General features: G+C 31.8%; 1 protein-coding gene across 2 annotated transcripts; it reads left to right on the forward strand.

The window, feature by feature from the left end:
* The first annotated feature begins 2,805 nt into the window (after positions 1 to 2,805).
* LOC134712080 (galectin-4-like) lies at positions 2,806 to 10,757 on the forward strand. Of its 2 annotated transcripts, XM_063573229.1 has the most exons (9): positions 2,806 to 3,060; positions 3,866 to 3,954; positions 4,339 to 4,546; positions 6,725 to 6,853; positions 7,649 to 7,732; positions 7,992 to 8,102; positions 9,009 to 9,097; positions 9,343 to 9,559; positions 10,450 to 10,757. In XM_063573229.1, the coding sequence occupies exons 1-9, from the start codon at positions 3,031 to 3,033 to the stop codon at positions 10,561 to 10,563; spliced, it is 1,071 nt and encodes a 356-aa protein (XP_063429299.1). In that variant the 5' UTR covers positions 2,806 to 3,030; the 3' UTR covers positions 10,564 to 10,757. The 2 variants fall into 2 exon arrangements, with proteins under 2 accessions (XP_063429299.1, XP_063429301.1); XM_063573231.1 differs by lacking the exon at positions 7,649 to 7,732.
* Positions 10,758 to 14,303: the final 3,546 nt, after the last annotated feature.

Below are 14,303 nucleotides of genomic sequence, written 5' to 3' on the forward strand. Positions count from 1 at the left end.
GAGAGTAAAGGCAATTAAGTCTAGTATACTTAAATTGACACCAATTGTGAGGCACTCTAATATCTAAAATCATTTCCGTATAACTACATTACATGTACATGTAATTTTGATTGACTGACAGCAACAATCGCGATGCTGTCCTGATGTCCAATATCGTTTTTATTTCTGCCAATCAAAATATAACGTGAGTCTCTAATTACGTTATTCCGGCTTTATCTGCCAATAAAAACTGATCACCACAAAATAGAATAATAGTGTTGAAAGTGGCGCTAAAACACAAATCAACCAATCAATCAAACAATCAATTTGATTTCGTTATTCTCTTGTAAGAACGCAAACGCGAGTTAATATATATATATATAAGAAGATGTGGTATGAGTGCCAATGGGACAACTCTTCATCCAAGTCTCAATTTATAAAAGTAAACCATTATAGGTCAAAGTACAGTCTTCAACACGGAGAATACACTCACTTTTACATGCTTGTGAAAGCGTTCAACGTACGTACATGCATAACAAAAAAACAATAGAAAAGCTTGATATAACTCTTAATTTTATGGATGTGCATCTCCTGGGTTTCATACAAAAATGTGCTTCAAATAACGATTCAATCGTGAACCGTATAAAATAACAAAAAGAAGCAATTGATAACTAGTATTATAAAATGTACCTTGTACTTTGTTACAGACAATAGTTTCTTGCAATCAAGGGAGCGACAAGTTATGTGTCATCTCTTTTGGTATACATACAAAAAAAGAAAATGTTGTATGATTGCCAATGAGACAACTCTCCACAAGATACAAAAATAAAACAGAAATCAACAATACCGTACGGCCTTTAACAATGAGCAAAGCCAATACCGCATAGTAAACGATAAAAGACCCCGAAATGACAATGTAAAACGAGAAAACTAACGACCTAAATAATTGTTTTTCGGAAGACTCGAATGAGTAATGAAATCAACAATACAGAAAACAAAATTTGGAATAAGACGGGCCCTCATTTTAAAACATAAAAGATGTTCCTATCATTTCAGATTTATTTGGATTTATTTTAATATAATATCGTTAATTGTACATTGCAAGATTTGTAGAAGGTTTAGACAGTAGAGTTCCTGACATCAGCTGGGGATTGCTAATATAAACAGAAAGTTAAAATTTAAAAAAACTAAAAGACTAGAAAAGATTGCCAGCATGCTTGGTTTGAAAAACTAGTAATAAACCTATGACTTCTCTTACTTTAGTATTTTCTATATAGATATATTAAGATGTATAGATTTAGATAGATAGATTTGGATAGATAGATATATTGTATTTCCAATAGTGGACCCATCATATGCATAATCAGTTCATTGATTTTTTATCACACAAAATAAAAACAGAAACACGTTTGACAAATAACATGAAAAATAAATTGAGTTTATAATACATGTAGTCACATATCAAAACCAGTATGTTAAGTTTTTATTAACCATATATTTCATATATATGACGGGATATCTGAGGTTTAGGTAAATGATACTAACAGACATATCAATCCATCAACCAACAAGAATGTGTCCCTAGTACACGAATGCCCCACTTGCACTATCATTTTCTATGTCTAGAGAACCGTGAAATTGGAGGGGTACTCTATTTTTTGCAATAAGATTAAAAAGATCATACCATAGGGAACATGTGTACTAAGTTTGAAGTCACCTGGACTTCAACTTCATCAAAAACTACCTTGATTAAAAATTAAAAAAACTACCTTAAATGTTTTTTTTTTATCTGAAGCGGGACAGACAGACGGACGGACGGATAGACAGACCAGAAAACATAATGCCCCTCTACTTTTGTAGATGGGGCATAAAAATAAAATGCACAACTAAAATGCGTTTCACAGAAAATCTAACAACTAAAATTGATCGTAAGACTTACACTATTTGTTATACTTTTGAAATTAAATTTAATCAAAACACTTTGTTTGTGAAACTCATTCCAGACATTTATCCATAGATGTATGACTAGCCTAGTATGGTCAATCCTAAATCAATGAACGTATTTACATGTAACCAAGTATGTATAGGGATATAAGTATTTTTAGTGTTATCGAATGTGAAACAAAAGTAATGGTATACAGGAGACTTATACTGAAAGACCCGTTTTACAAATCTCATATTGTTATTTGCCTTTTATTTCACCGAGTAACAATCTGTTCCAAGATTTCTTTCTTAATCTTTTTCTTAAATTGTATATATTCTGTTTTTGTTTTGAGGTTAATTTCTAGTTTGTTTCCCTATAGTTTTTTTGTTTTTATTTAGCTAAGTGAAATGAGAATGATAAAAGGTTATGGTGTACGTCATTAAGACAGAAACCAATCAAAAAAACTATTTAACAACAAGACTTCTTGAGGGCAACACACATTCACCAACATAGACAGGCGTGTAAGGGACGACATCAAAAATTGAATGTAGGATAAATAAAAAAAAAAACCTTAATTCACATAGTTTATTCACTGACACCCCCTCACACACTTTTTGCTCTAACATGCTTCAGTTCAAATGTACGAAGCTACAAAAGAGTCATCTGCCAGTACTGGTTACTTTGGAATCTGTTCCAAACAAATTTTAATTGTGCCCTAGCTGTAACATATAAATAAGTAAATGCAATGAAAATTTATATTCAATATAAACATTATCTGTAAACAATTGATAAACAAGTAGGCCAATTTAAAACTTGACTTGATTAGCTTCACGTTTTTGGTTTCGCTATTATCTACAGAGGATGGACTGAAATATTAACACTTAGTTCTGAAATCCGGTTGATTAGACCTATATACCTGAAAATAGATTAAGGAAGAAAAGGCGCGGAAGTTTATATATATATTACAAAGTATTTGGAAATTTATAGTTTTTATCGACCATATCAGTTTGTATAGTCACATGATCTTAAGTCACCTGAATGTTACAAGTGTGAGGGGGTGTGTACGTGTACTTTAGTAGATACATATATAGTTTTGATCATCATTTACCGGTGAAATCTCTGAAAAGATGGCTTACGCAGGATCAGTTGTCAACCCAGTAAGTACATTATTCATATTTTATACACGTAAACGTATCTATTTTAGTAAAAGAAAAAAAATGGAAAAGTACCTTTTTTGTTTAATTCTAACAAATAAATTGTGTTGAATTGGTTCCGTGTTTGTATGTTCTACAATAATAATGAACTTTTATGAACGAAAAAGGATGATAAAAAGTTATAATTATACTTATATGAAAGATATGGCATATCATCCTTTTTCGTTCATAAAAGTTCATTATTATTCTTCTACAACTTATAAATTTCGCAGTGTTCGTTCTATTTATAAAGCTTATCGGCATCTAATGCGTTTTAATAATACAAGTATATAAATGTCACATGAAGTAGACGTAAAAATACATGTACTAGGATATCTCCCCCCCCCCCCCCCCCCCCCATATTTCTTTTATGTTCACGTTCATGCATTAGCTTCTACAACTTTTCTAAGATTTCTTTTTCGACTGTAAGCATATATACAGAAATAAGGATATATGATATAATTGTTATTGACATAACTATACACTAGAGGATGGGTCAGTCACTGTGCGGCCAAAAATAAGAAAACTCCATACAATATACACTTAGTACGAAGAACACAACACAAAAAAATATAAAAACAAAACCAACGAACCGATCTTAGTTTAAATATTGTGAACATTTTTTTTTTATCTATTAAAGAATTTCACAAAAGTTCAAATACGCTAAAAAATATAGACATAAAAAGGTCACAGACAGCACAAGTCGCGACATTTAGAATAAAACAAAGCTAGATTATTTTTAACACATTTGTTATTTCTTTTTCTCCAGCCTCTTCCATACCTCGGGGGAATACCCGGTGGAATGACAGATGGCCGACAGATCATTATACAAGGAACAGTACCATTTCATGAAAATGCGTAAGTCTGAATGAAAAATAATATTTCAAGTAGTGATACATGCCAAAACTTTTTCTGTTGAAACTGTTGAAACTTATATGCATTACAAATCCAGTGAACCCAATCAAAAGAAAAGAAAGGGTTCATCTACACATCTCATAAGTTTGTACTCAATTTTAATTTATCAATATGTTAAAACAGTTTTTTAGGGAATATACAGAGGGGTTACAATTGCAGCACATACAGGTAAGAAGCTGCCCCCTTTTTTTCTTGAAAGGCATTTAGACTCATCATTTGTTGTTTCCAAAGTCCCTTTTCTATAATACGTAATGTTCGTTGTAATAAATCGTGGAAGTCAAGCAAATGAATATATTTTGATTATCATTTTTTTTTTCAAATTTGCAGATTTACAGTAAATTTAATGAGTGGCTCTAGTCTTAATCCTCAATCAGACACAGCTTTACATTTCAACATAAGATTTAATGAAAATTGTGCAGTAAGAAACTCTTTACAGAATGGATCATGGGGATCGGAGGAGAGAACTGGTGGCATGCCATTTCAGAAAAATTACCCTTTCGAAATAATAATTTTATGTCAGCATCATCACTACAAGGTATGTATGACGTCACTACAAGGTATTTATGACGAGATATTTATTTAACAGGAAAAAGTTGAAGGAAAAAACATGTTACTATCTAATAACAACAGGAAATTAACGACGCATCGGTTTTTCAAAATGTTTATATATTGCGGAGAATCATCTTCACGTCTAACGGGTATTTACGATGATATAATATGTAGGAAAGTACAACGGAAACCCTCTTAATACTAATAAAACGGGGTTATCTTGGGTAAAGGTCATGGCTAGATTAAAGTCTGGAGATCGATCAAATGTCTTTTGTTTAAATATGACCGATAACATTTATGTAGGGGATATTCAAGCTATCTTTCTACTCAGAAGGTTTACTTTTTCCTGTTTTTACTTTGAATTGCACTTGAAAAAAAAACACTGTTTATGTATAACAAAAATTGACCAGTTTCGCTTTTACAATTATGTTATCAAAGATAAAATATGCAGCTTAGTTGTGTGATTACATCATTTATTTGTGTATCATTTAAAAAAAATAAAAACGTATTAATATGATTGCCGGGAAATTTAAAAAAGATTTGTGTTATACATGTACTGGCTACATGTACCATTCACTTGCTTTATATACATATAGATAAACGACGCGTCGTAAATATTAGAATGATGCAAAAAAAAATAATTGTTATAAATTAGATAAAATGGGTTCATCACGGGTAAAGTTCATGGTAAGATTGTGAAGTCAGGACATGCAGGAGTTCAATAAAATAACTATACAAATATGACCGATTAAATTTATCAAGAGTATTTGAAATCATCCTAGACAAGCTTGTCAATTGTTATGTATTTTTTGTGGACTTGTTTTAGTTTTTGTGTTTTTTTTCTAATTTTACCCTGATTTTGTCTGTTTTTTTCCAACTTGTGTGTTTTAATCCTCTCTTTGGTATCTCCTGCCTCTTTTTTTCTTATTCTTCAATTCTTTTTACACCAGGGGCCTTTTCAGAAAAGACTTTACGGTATAGATCTTGCTTATTGTTGATGGGCATACGGTTACCTATAGTTGTTAATTCAAAGTTGTGTCATTTGGTGTGGAGAGTTCTCTCCTTCGCAATCATACCACATCTTGGTTTATTTTCATATTTAAATCTTTACTTAGATTCACAGTACCACAGCTCCATGTGTGTGCTTTGAAGCTCTAACAGTCTTAAAAACGAATTAAGCTACACCTAACCTGCAATTTAATAGGGTTTTTTTTCTCTGAAAAAAAATGTACAAGGAAGTACGGTCTCGAGAGTACGGTTTTCTATTTTCTATACCAAACTAAGAATTCTGCTAAAGATAAAAAATATTTTACAAAAACATGCAAAAGTTTCAAACAAAATGACTTCAGTAACACCGGATAACATTATATTCTATATGTCAAAACTATAGTACATGTATATGTTTTATATAGACTCTTACTATTTAAACTGATTATGCAGGCCATACGGTGACCTATAGTTGTTAACTTCTATATTATTGCATGTCACTGTCTCTTGTGACTAGTTGTCTCATTGCCATTATACCGAGCCCTAAAACAAATTTGCAAACATATAAAAAGAGAGACTATCTGAGATCTGTCTGCAGCACCAAGCTTCCAAAAACAATTAACAAAAGATGTAACAAAATCCAACATATACATTTCTTTAATTCATAGAACAGGAATAGTTCAATGTTTATCAATTCGTATGGTAAAACCCTTCCAGCGTGAAACAAGCTTAATAATTTACTTTTAATCTTCAGTTTCCCTTTAATTTCATCGTATCAATGTATAACAAGGAAGAGATAATAATTTAAAACAAAAAATAAAAGGATATACCAGCTTCCTTATAAATCTTGTAACCCGTCTTTTAATTTAAATTTCCCAGGTGATGACTTAAGATTGGGAAAGTGACGAAGAGGTTAATCCATAAATCTGAAACCAACACTACAAACCTTAAAGGGAACGATCAGTGCTACGCGTAATCAATAACACAATTAGACAATAAAGGTTCTCCAATAAGAAGCGATAGAAATATAAATTGTGGGTCAACGCATATATGTGCTGCGTTCAATATCAGTCGCATTCATTGTAATAAAAGTTAGTAATATCCGAGTACAAAAGAAATTGGTTGGTTTGTTTTTTCTTAAGCATGTTTTCCTTGAAACATTATTTTGTGTATTCAGGTAGCCGTTAATGGAAAACATTTCTGTGAATTTCGCCACCGAATTGCTAAACACCAAGTAAACACTTTGGCTGTTATAAGTCCAGCAGGGCAAGTCAATTCAATCAGATTTGATGGACCAGGAGCAAGCGTAAGTATATGAACTTTTGACAAATTCTTGCTTTTCAGGGTTGTTGCCTTTAACTGCTTAAACTTTGAGTTATCTTAATGTTTCGATTTAGATGATAGATTTTTAAAGCTCTGCTTTTTCAAAGATATTGTGCACATACATTTCTCAATTTAATTTTTATTTTAATTCACACGAAAACATATTCATTGATTCATTTAATATCCTCTATGTTTATATGAACCTATCTTTATTTCAAAGAATGAGAACACTCAAAACTTTACTATGTATTTGCATTTTGTTGAATCACTAACTTAATGTGTTATTCAGAATTAAATTTGATTTACAAACCTTTTAGAGCACGAATATTGCATATTAAAAACTAACTTTCGGCAATGTAAAAGTACTATTATTTTTGCGTATTGTTTTCTCTGCCCTTTATTCATTTGAGTGTGATTTAGATGTTATATCTGACAAAAGAGGTTTCTATGTTAGCTATATCGTGTATAGCAATTAGAGCAAATACAAAAGGTTTAAAAAGGTTCGAAAAAGAGCAGGCTAATGCCGCTATAAGACAGCATTCGCACCCGCAAAGTGGAAAGGGATTAATATAAGTTGCAATAAATTGTTTCCCAAACCACTATAAATAAATATGTTTAAACTAAACAAAAGGTTTGGAGGACCAAGCTTTTCAAATGCATGTTATAATTGTATACTGTAAATAAAATTTAGTTAAGTTATTAAACTTTCAGAAAGTAGCCAACCTAAATTGCGTTTTATTTTACTTTATGTTTGACTTGTAAAATATGTTTCACACAGGGAGGTCCACATGGAAAGATAAAGCTTGGTCCTTTTTCATTTGAATTTGGAAATCATGGCCCCCAACATCATAATCCACCGCCGGTAAGTCAAGATAGAGCTAGAAACCCATATAACCACGTGATACTAACAAGCACCATGCAAAAACGTTACCAACAGACTTTCTTGTAAATGTTTGTGCTTTGTGCTTTAAAATTGTTTTTCGTTTCACTTTCGTGTCTGAAGCTTCAGCAATTTCAGTATCTTTTATTATTTAAAAACAGACAAATCATTCACTTTAAAAAACGTACATAAAGCCAACTAAAAGCTTTTGATAAGATTGTGCATATGATTTTTCTTTTAGATGGCACAACCTGCAGGAGGATTTCCACAAGGTGGTGGTTTTCCAGCTGGTGGCTTCCAACCTCCACCCCCACAACCGTCAGGATATCCTGGTGCACCAATGATGAACCCAGTACGTAATGCGTTAACTTTTCGGTTAATTTTTTCTTCTTCTTGGAATTCAACAATGTGGACTTACATGTTTTAGAGCAATATAGCATGATTTCATTATTGACTATATACTAACTATTAAATAAAATTCTGGTCAACTAAGAAAACCCATTACCATTTTTTTGTTATTGTTTTGATAAAAAGGCCTTGGGACTACTACTGTCGGTACTATATCTTATTCTTTCTAAATTGTTTTTGCTTGGTGTCAATCTGAAGAGTTAACCCTTTTTGAGAATGAACTTTTTTTTATTTAGTTTTCTCTTATTTTTTAGCTGTAACACCACTGTCTAAGGTTAGGGGAGAGAAGAGCGCTCGCATAATGTTTAACCAGCATAACCCCGTCACATTGTGTACATGTACCGAGTCAAGATCCCGTTATTCAAGGGGTTTCGTTGCTTGCTGTCTATCGGGTTTGTTTCTTGTTTTGTAGACAAATCAGACCGATAGCTTCAGTATGAATTATTTTTCGTTTTTTCATATAGGTACTTTTTATACCTTACATACAGTATGGGTTTTGCCCATGTTGAAGATGATTGAATGGCATTTTATTTGATAACTTATAAAGAAACATCTAAGTCATAAATACAGATTGTAATATAATATTAGAAGTTTATACAATAATGCCAATTCGTCGCAACAACTCCCGTGTCCAACGCCATAGACAACTCTGGTATATTTTCACCATTACATAGAGTCTATATTCGATGCAATGGATATAACAGATTTTACAATACTTTAAAATACCTTTTCATCTTGAAATCTATCCAAGAATGTTGGAACTGTTTTTGTAATGAAAATAATTCGTCCCGTCAGCGTGATGGCAACAGCAGTTGCACTGTACATAAACGTTTTGTTGAATATTTTTCAGCCTGTACCACTTGTTACACCAATCCAAGGAGGATTATTTCCCGGAAAAATGATCAATATAAGCGGTGTACCAAATCCAACAGCAACTAGGTAAGGATATTCAAGATAAGTTCAAATGATGAGCGACTATTTTCTCAGATAATCAAGTTTAAAAAGATCAATACAGTCAACACTCGATGGACATTTCATTAAAGAGTGGAAAAATAACTTTCGGGCTTCCATAATGATTTATTCCAGTCTGTAAACGAATGCATAATCATTGTATGAAATTTCTTTCTAAGTATTTGTGAGAATATTGCCGTGACGATGTACCTCCAATATCCTTCTTTCTACAGGTTTACAGTAAATCTACAGTGTGGTGCTTATGAAGGATCAGACATAGCTCTTCATTTTGATGTTCGATTTCAAGCTGGTGCAGATTACAACGTAGTCGTACGTAATTCCTGTCAGAACGGAAGTTGGGGTGCAGAAGAAAAACAACTACCATATTTTCCTTTCATGCCCAATGCTAGCTTTGATATGATAGTTCTTGTAGAACAGAACCAATTCAAGGTGAGTGTAAGAATGTGATATATATGAGCATGGGACCATTTTTAAGCGTTGATGTGCGATGAATAGAATATATCAAAACTAAGATAAATTTACGGATCTAGAAATTCAAACTAACCGAATATGTTATAATTTCACAGTTAACTATCTATAACTTTTTGAAATATAAATTCTTAATTAAAGATATTATTATGAAACCGTAGTACATTTGAATTCAAAGTTGCTCTTCACAGCCCCGTGAAAACTGTCAACGTAAATTTACTGCCGGTTATCAAACAAAACACAGCTAACTACATATTAACCGCTAAAATAGTCCGCTAGATGCTGAATTTTTACAAGCCAATAGGCAATATATAGCAGCGAATTGTTATATACTAGTAGTGTGGTAACTACAGAAGTTTCGAACGACCAACGCATATGTGTCCCTTCTCAATCTACATACAACAAACTGAGTACGATCATAGTTGACATAACAACATTGCTGCTCCGTATACCTTCAGCTAACAAAACAACATTAAATAGGCATCTGTATTCTCCATACGCCTCAACTTTACAAAACAACCTTGCTAAAGCAATTTCTCCGTTTGACTTCAGTTTACACGATAACCTTTGCAACTGCTCCGTATGCCTTCAGTTTACACAACAAGCTTTCTAAAGCAACTGCTCCGTATGACTTCAGTTTACAAAACAACCTTTCTGAGGCAATTGCTCCGTATGCCTTCAAATTACACAACACCCTTGATAAATCAATTTCTTTAAAGCAGTTGCTACGTAAGCATTCAGTTTACACAACAACTTTGCTAAATCAATTACTCCGTAAGCATTCAGTTAATATGCACTTGTAAATGTATGTCACATTGAAGTTAATATGATAACAACAATTTGTTTTACAGGTAGCCGTAAATAATCAACATTTATTCGCCTTCAGTCATCGTATTCCATTTCAAAGAGTGGACTCCCTAGTCATAAAAGGAGACGTCCGTCTTAGTCAAGTTCGCTTCCAGTAAGCACTCATTGTAGGAGATATTTTAAACTTAAACAGCTGTTGGTACCTTTCTGTAAACTTGGTTTCACACTTTTAAGTCAGCTTTTTAGAAATGACACTTTTTTGTTATATAAAGTATTTATAAACGTTTCTACTTTGTGATACAAAGGTATTTTTATGTTCAGCAATATTTTTCTATTAAAATTTGTTATTATTTATTTGCCTAATTTATTATGTTGCCTTTATAACTGTCAAAAGAAACATTGTTGACCAGTAAAATTGAGAATGGAAATGGGGAATGTGTCAAAGAGACAACAACCCGACCAAATAAAAATACAACAGCAGAAGGTCACCAACAGGTCTTGACAAGACATACACATGTGTTGAAAGAACTATCCATTTTACCAACAACAAAAAATTAATAAATTCATGTACAAAATCCAATTAACTTAAGAACAGACTTCAGAACTTACCAGTAGAAATGAGTTTCAAAACTGTATCAGGTTCATTCAACCTATGCCAACATTTTGAAATTTAGGTATTAAATTGTGTGAAAAAATGTTGGCATAGGTTGAATAATTTGTTACAGATTAAGAGCTATAAAAACATAAATTAATTAGGGGCTAATCAATCTACAACCAGTTTAAACCTAGCGTTGATTTTTACTCAATATACAATTTCTTTTACAAGTACTAGTGAAAATGCAGGTAATTGTGTGTGTTGAGGATCTCTATTTCATAAAGGAATTAGTTGAAAATTAATATAATGAAAAAATGGGGGAAAAGGATTTTATGAATTTGAACAATCATCTAGTCATATTGAATATCTCTCAGTGTCATTCTCATGAATAATATAGAAATATATGATAAAAATATTAAATTTTATGTAAAATAGATTCCTTCAAATACAATGGCATACACCACTATTGAAACTCATGTATTTCATAGATACTGGCTCATGTAAAATATCTATTTTAATTGTTCACTTTTAATTCCAACACATTCAGAGAATAAGACAAATTTCACTAATATGATTGCCTCAAAAGTCATACTATAAGATATGAATTGATGCTGCATCTGCACAAGCAACTGGTGTCATGTTGTTATGCTCGAGTCTCGGGGGACAGTTTCACAAAGTGGTCCTTAATTTGGACATCTTTTAAAGTTTGTCACAAAGTAATGACTACACGAGAAATTGTTTATATAAATTACACTAATTTTTGTCGAGCCTTCGACTTAAGTAAAAAAAAAAAACAAGACATAGCGATCCTACATTCTGTCGGCGGTGACGACTTCCACAAATATTCACTCTGTGGTTAAAGTTTTTGTAATTTTGATATTAACTTTCTTAAACTATTCTGGATTTCCACCAAACTTGGACAGAAGCTTGTTTATGATCATAAGATAGTATCCAGAAGTAAATTTTGTAAAACAAAACATCCATTTTTTCCATATTTTTCTTATAAAAGGACTTAGTTTTTATGCCAGGAAACATTACATTTGCTCTGTGGTTAAAGTTTAAAAAACTTGAATAACTTTCTTAAACTATCCTGGATTTGTACCAAACTTGTACAGAATTTTGTTTATGATCATTAGTTAGTATCCAGAAGTAAATTTTGTAAAACAAAAAATCCATTTTTTTCCCGTATTTTACTTATAAAAGTACTTAGTTTTTTCTGCCAGGATACAATACATACTCTATTGATATAGTTTTAAAAAAAAATAACTTTCTTATACTATCCTGGATGTGTACCAAACTTGGACAGAAGCTTGTTTATGATAATAAAATAGTATCCAGAAGTTAGAAATTTAGTCTTATTTTATTTTTATAATAATTTTAATATTTATTTCAACTCAATTTTGCTAGTATCATGGGTTTTATTTTACTATTTATGTCTTTTTAGAATTTGTTTATAATTCCTTTTTTACTACAACAGAATTTTGCAAATACTTTATTTTTGTTTGTGAATTTTTAAAGAGTAATATTTAATGCTTAAATACACTGACTGTATTTTACCTTTTATTAATTAATAAGTGTTATAACAACACCTATTGTATTTTGTTTGTAGGCATAGGTTGAATATATTTTTTATCAAATGTTGGCATAGGTTGAAGACACCCTGTATCCAAGTAGTATTGCCTTATTTGAAGGCATTTTTGAAACAATAGTTTTGACGAAGACATACTGTAAACACCATACACTATCTAAATATTTAATCCAATACGACAAATTGCTTAAAAGAAGAAATATATAACACAAGCCACTGAAAAAGTAATAAATGATAAAAATTAGAAGAGAACTGTAGAGTATTGTCTCAAATTGAGATATTTTAGCGACGCAAAGTTCAATGAAGAATCGCTCTTTAAAAAAACTGAATAGAGTCTAAAAGTATACCAATTACCATTAAGATATAGAAAATAATCATAGAAGAGAAGTTTCGCAGGATAAGGTAGGTGCTAGAGTGAGCCAAAATTTCTAAGCTCAAAAAGGCGTGTCAGTGGAAAATAATTGGACTCCCACGGTTGTACAATATGATATACAGCTCGGAAGTTGTTTCTTTTTAAATATCATATTCAATGAATTATTAGTTATATTCAGGAGAAAAATACATGAGTTGTAATATTGTGTGTATGATCATTTTAGCTAAAAGTTAAAACGATTAAAATATGTTTCAACGAAAAGAAAGAATATGGGATGTTAAAACATGTTTCTGAGCGCCCATCTTGCTACACGCAACTCCAATCTACTGACTAGTCCCAATCCAAATTTCGATTATTAAATAAGCCATATGTTTCTAGAATTTACAACACAATTTTCAAACCTCAGATAGTGTAAATACAATGTAAGTCATAAACATTGATAATGGAATTTGATGCGAGTATCATACATGTGAGAGGTTTAGCTAGCATTAAAACAGGTTTAATTCACCATTTTCCACAAAAAAAATGTCTGTACCGAGTCAGAATGTGACAGTTGTTATCCATTCGATTATTTTTTTTTTTTAGTAAACGGACAACCGCAACACTTTTGTTGGTAATAATACTGAAAAATTTACCTTTAACTTTTTTGTCATCTACTAACAGTGATTTTACTTTAACTCAGTCTATCGGAGGCATTCAAATGGGGATTCAAATAGAAACAAAGAGTACATGCTGGTGAACGAGAAGAGACTATGGGCTCTCAAGAGCCTGTGTGGTTCACCTGTACTTACTGTTGTTTTGGAAATCATGTAAAATAAGAATAAAATCACAATTAATAGTGTTAAATACTATACCGTTATAATATTTAAGGTGATAACCAAACACTGCAAAATTTCCATAAAATTCCTAATTCAAGGGCAGCAATAACTCCTTAAGGAGTCGGTTGAGAATTTGGATCATGTTAACTCAGTTGTAGATCTTACTTTGCAGGTCATATAGATGTTTAATGTTACTATTTAATTTAGGCGTCTAGAACTTGTGGCAACCCCACAGTTTAAATGTCTATAACATGAACGATATGACAAGAATATTTATTATCGCCTCAGTTGACAATGTTTTTTTCGGGGTAACAATCTGCTCTATTACCCTCTCAGCTATGTGTTATCTATATAGTGTTCCAGACGAACGTTCACCTAATCTAACCTAATCAATTGATAACATGACAACAGCAAGAAATGGTCTTGTCTACGTTGTTATCAAAATATTCCTTATTGTCTTACTATTTAACACAATACGAGTTAAAGAATTTGTTTCGATATGACTAATCATGAGAGCGTTAATA

This window comes from Mytilus trossulus, chromosome 3, assembly GCF_036588685.1.
Source record: "Mytilus trossulus isolate FHL-02 chromosome 3, PNRI_Mtr1.1.1.hap1, whole genome shotgun sequence".
Classification (NCBI taxonomy): Eukaryota; Metazoa; Mollusca; class Bivalvia; order Mytilida; family Mytilidae; genus Mytilus; species Mytilus trossulus.

Excerpts from the sequence above, each read along its gene's own strand:
- LOC134712080 (XM_063573229.1), top strand. The coding sequence starts at position 3,031 with ATGGCTTACGCAGGATCAGTTGTCAACCCA. Across the intron at positions 3,955-4,338 it reads GTACCATTTCATGAAAATGC|ATTTACAGTAAATTTAATGA; the intron begins GTAAGTCTGAAT and ends TCAAATTTGCAG. Across the intron at positions 9,560-10,449 it reads TAGAACAGAACCAATTCAAG|GTAGCCGTAAATAATCAACA; the intron begins GTGAGTGTAAGA and ends TTTGTTTTACAG.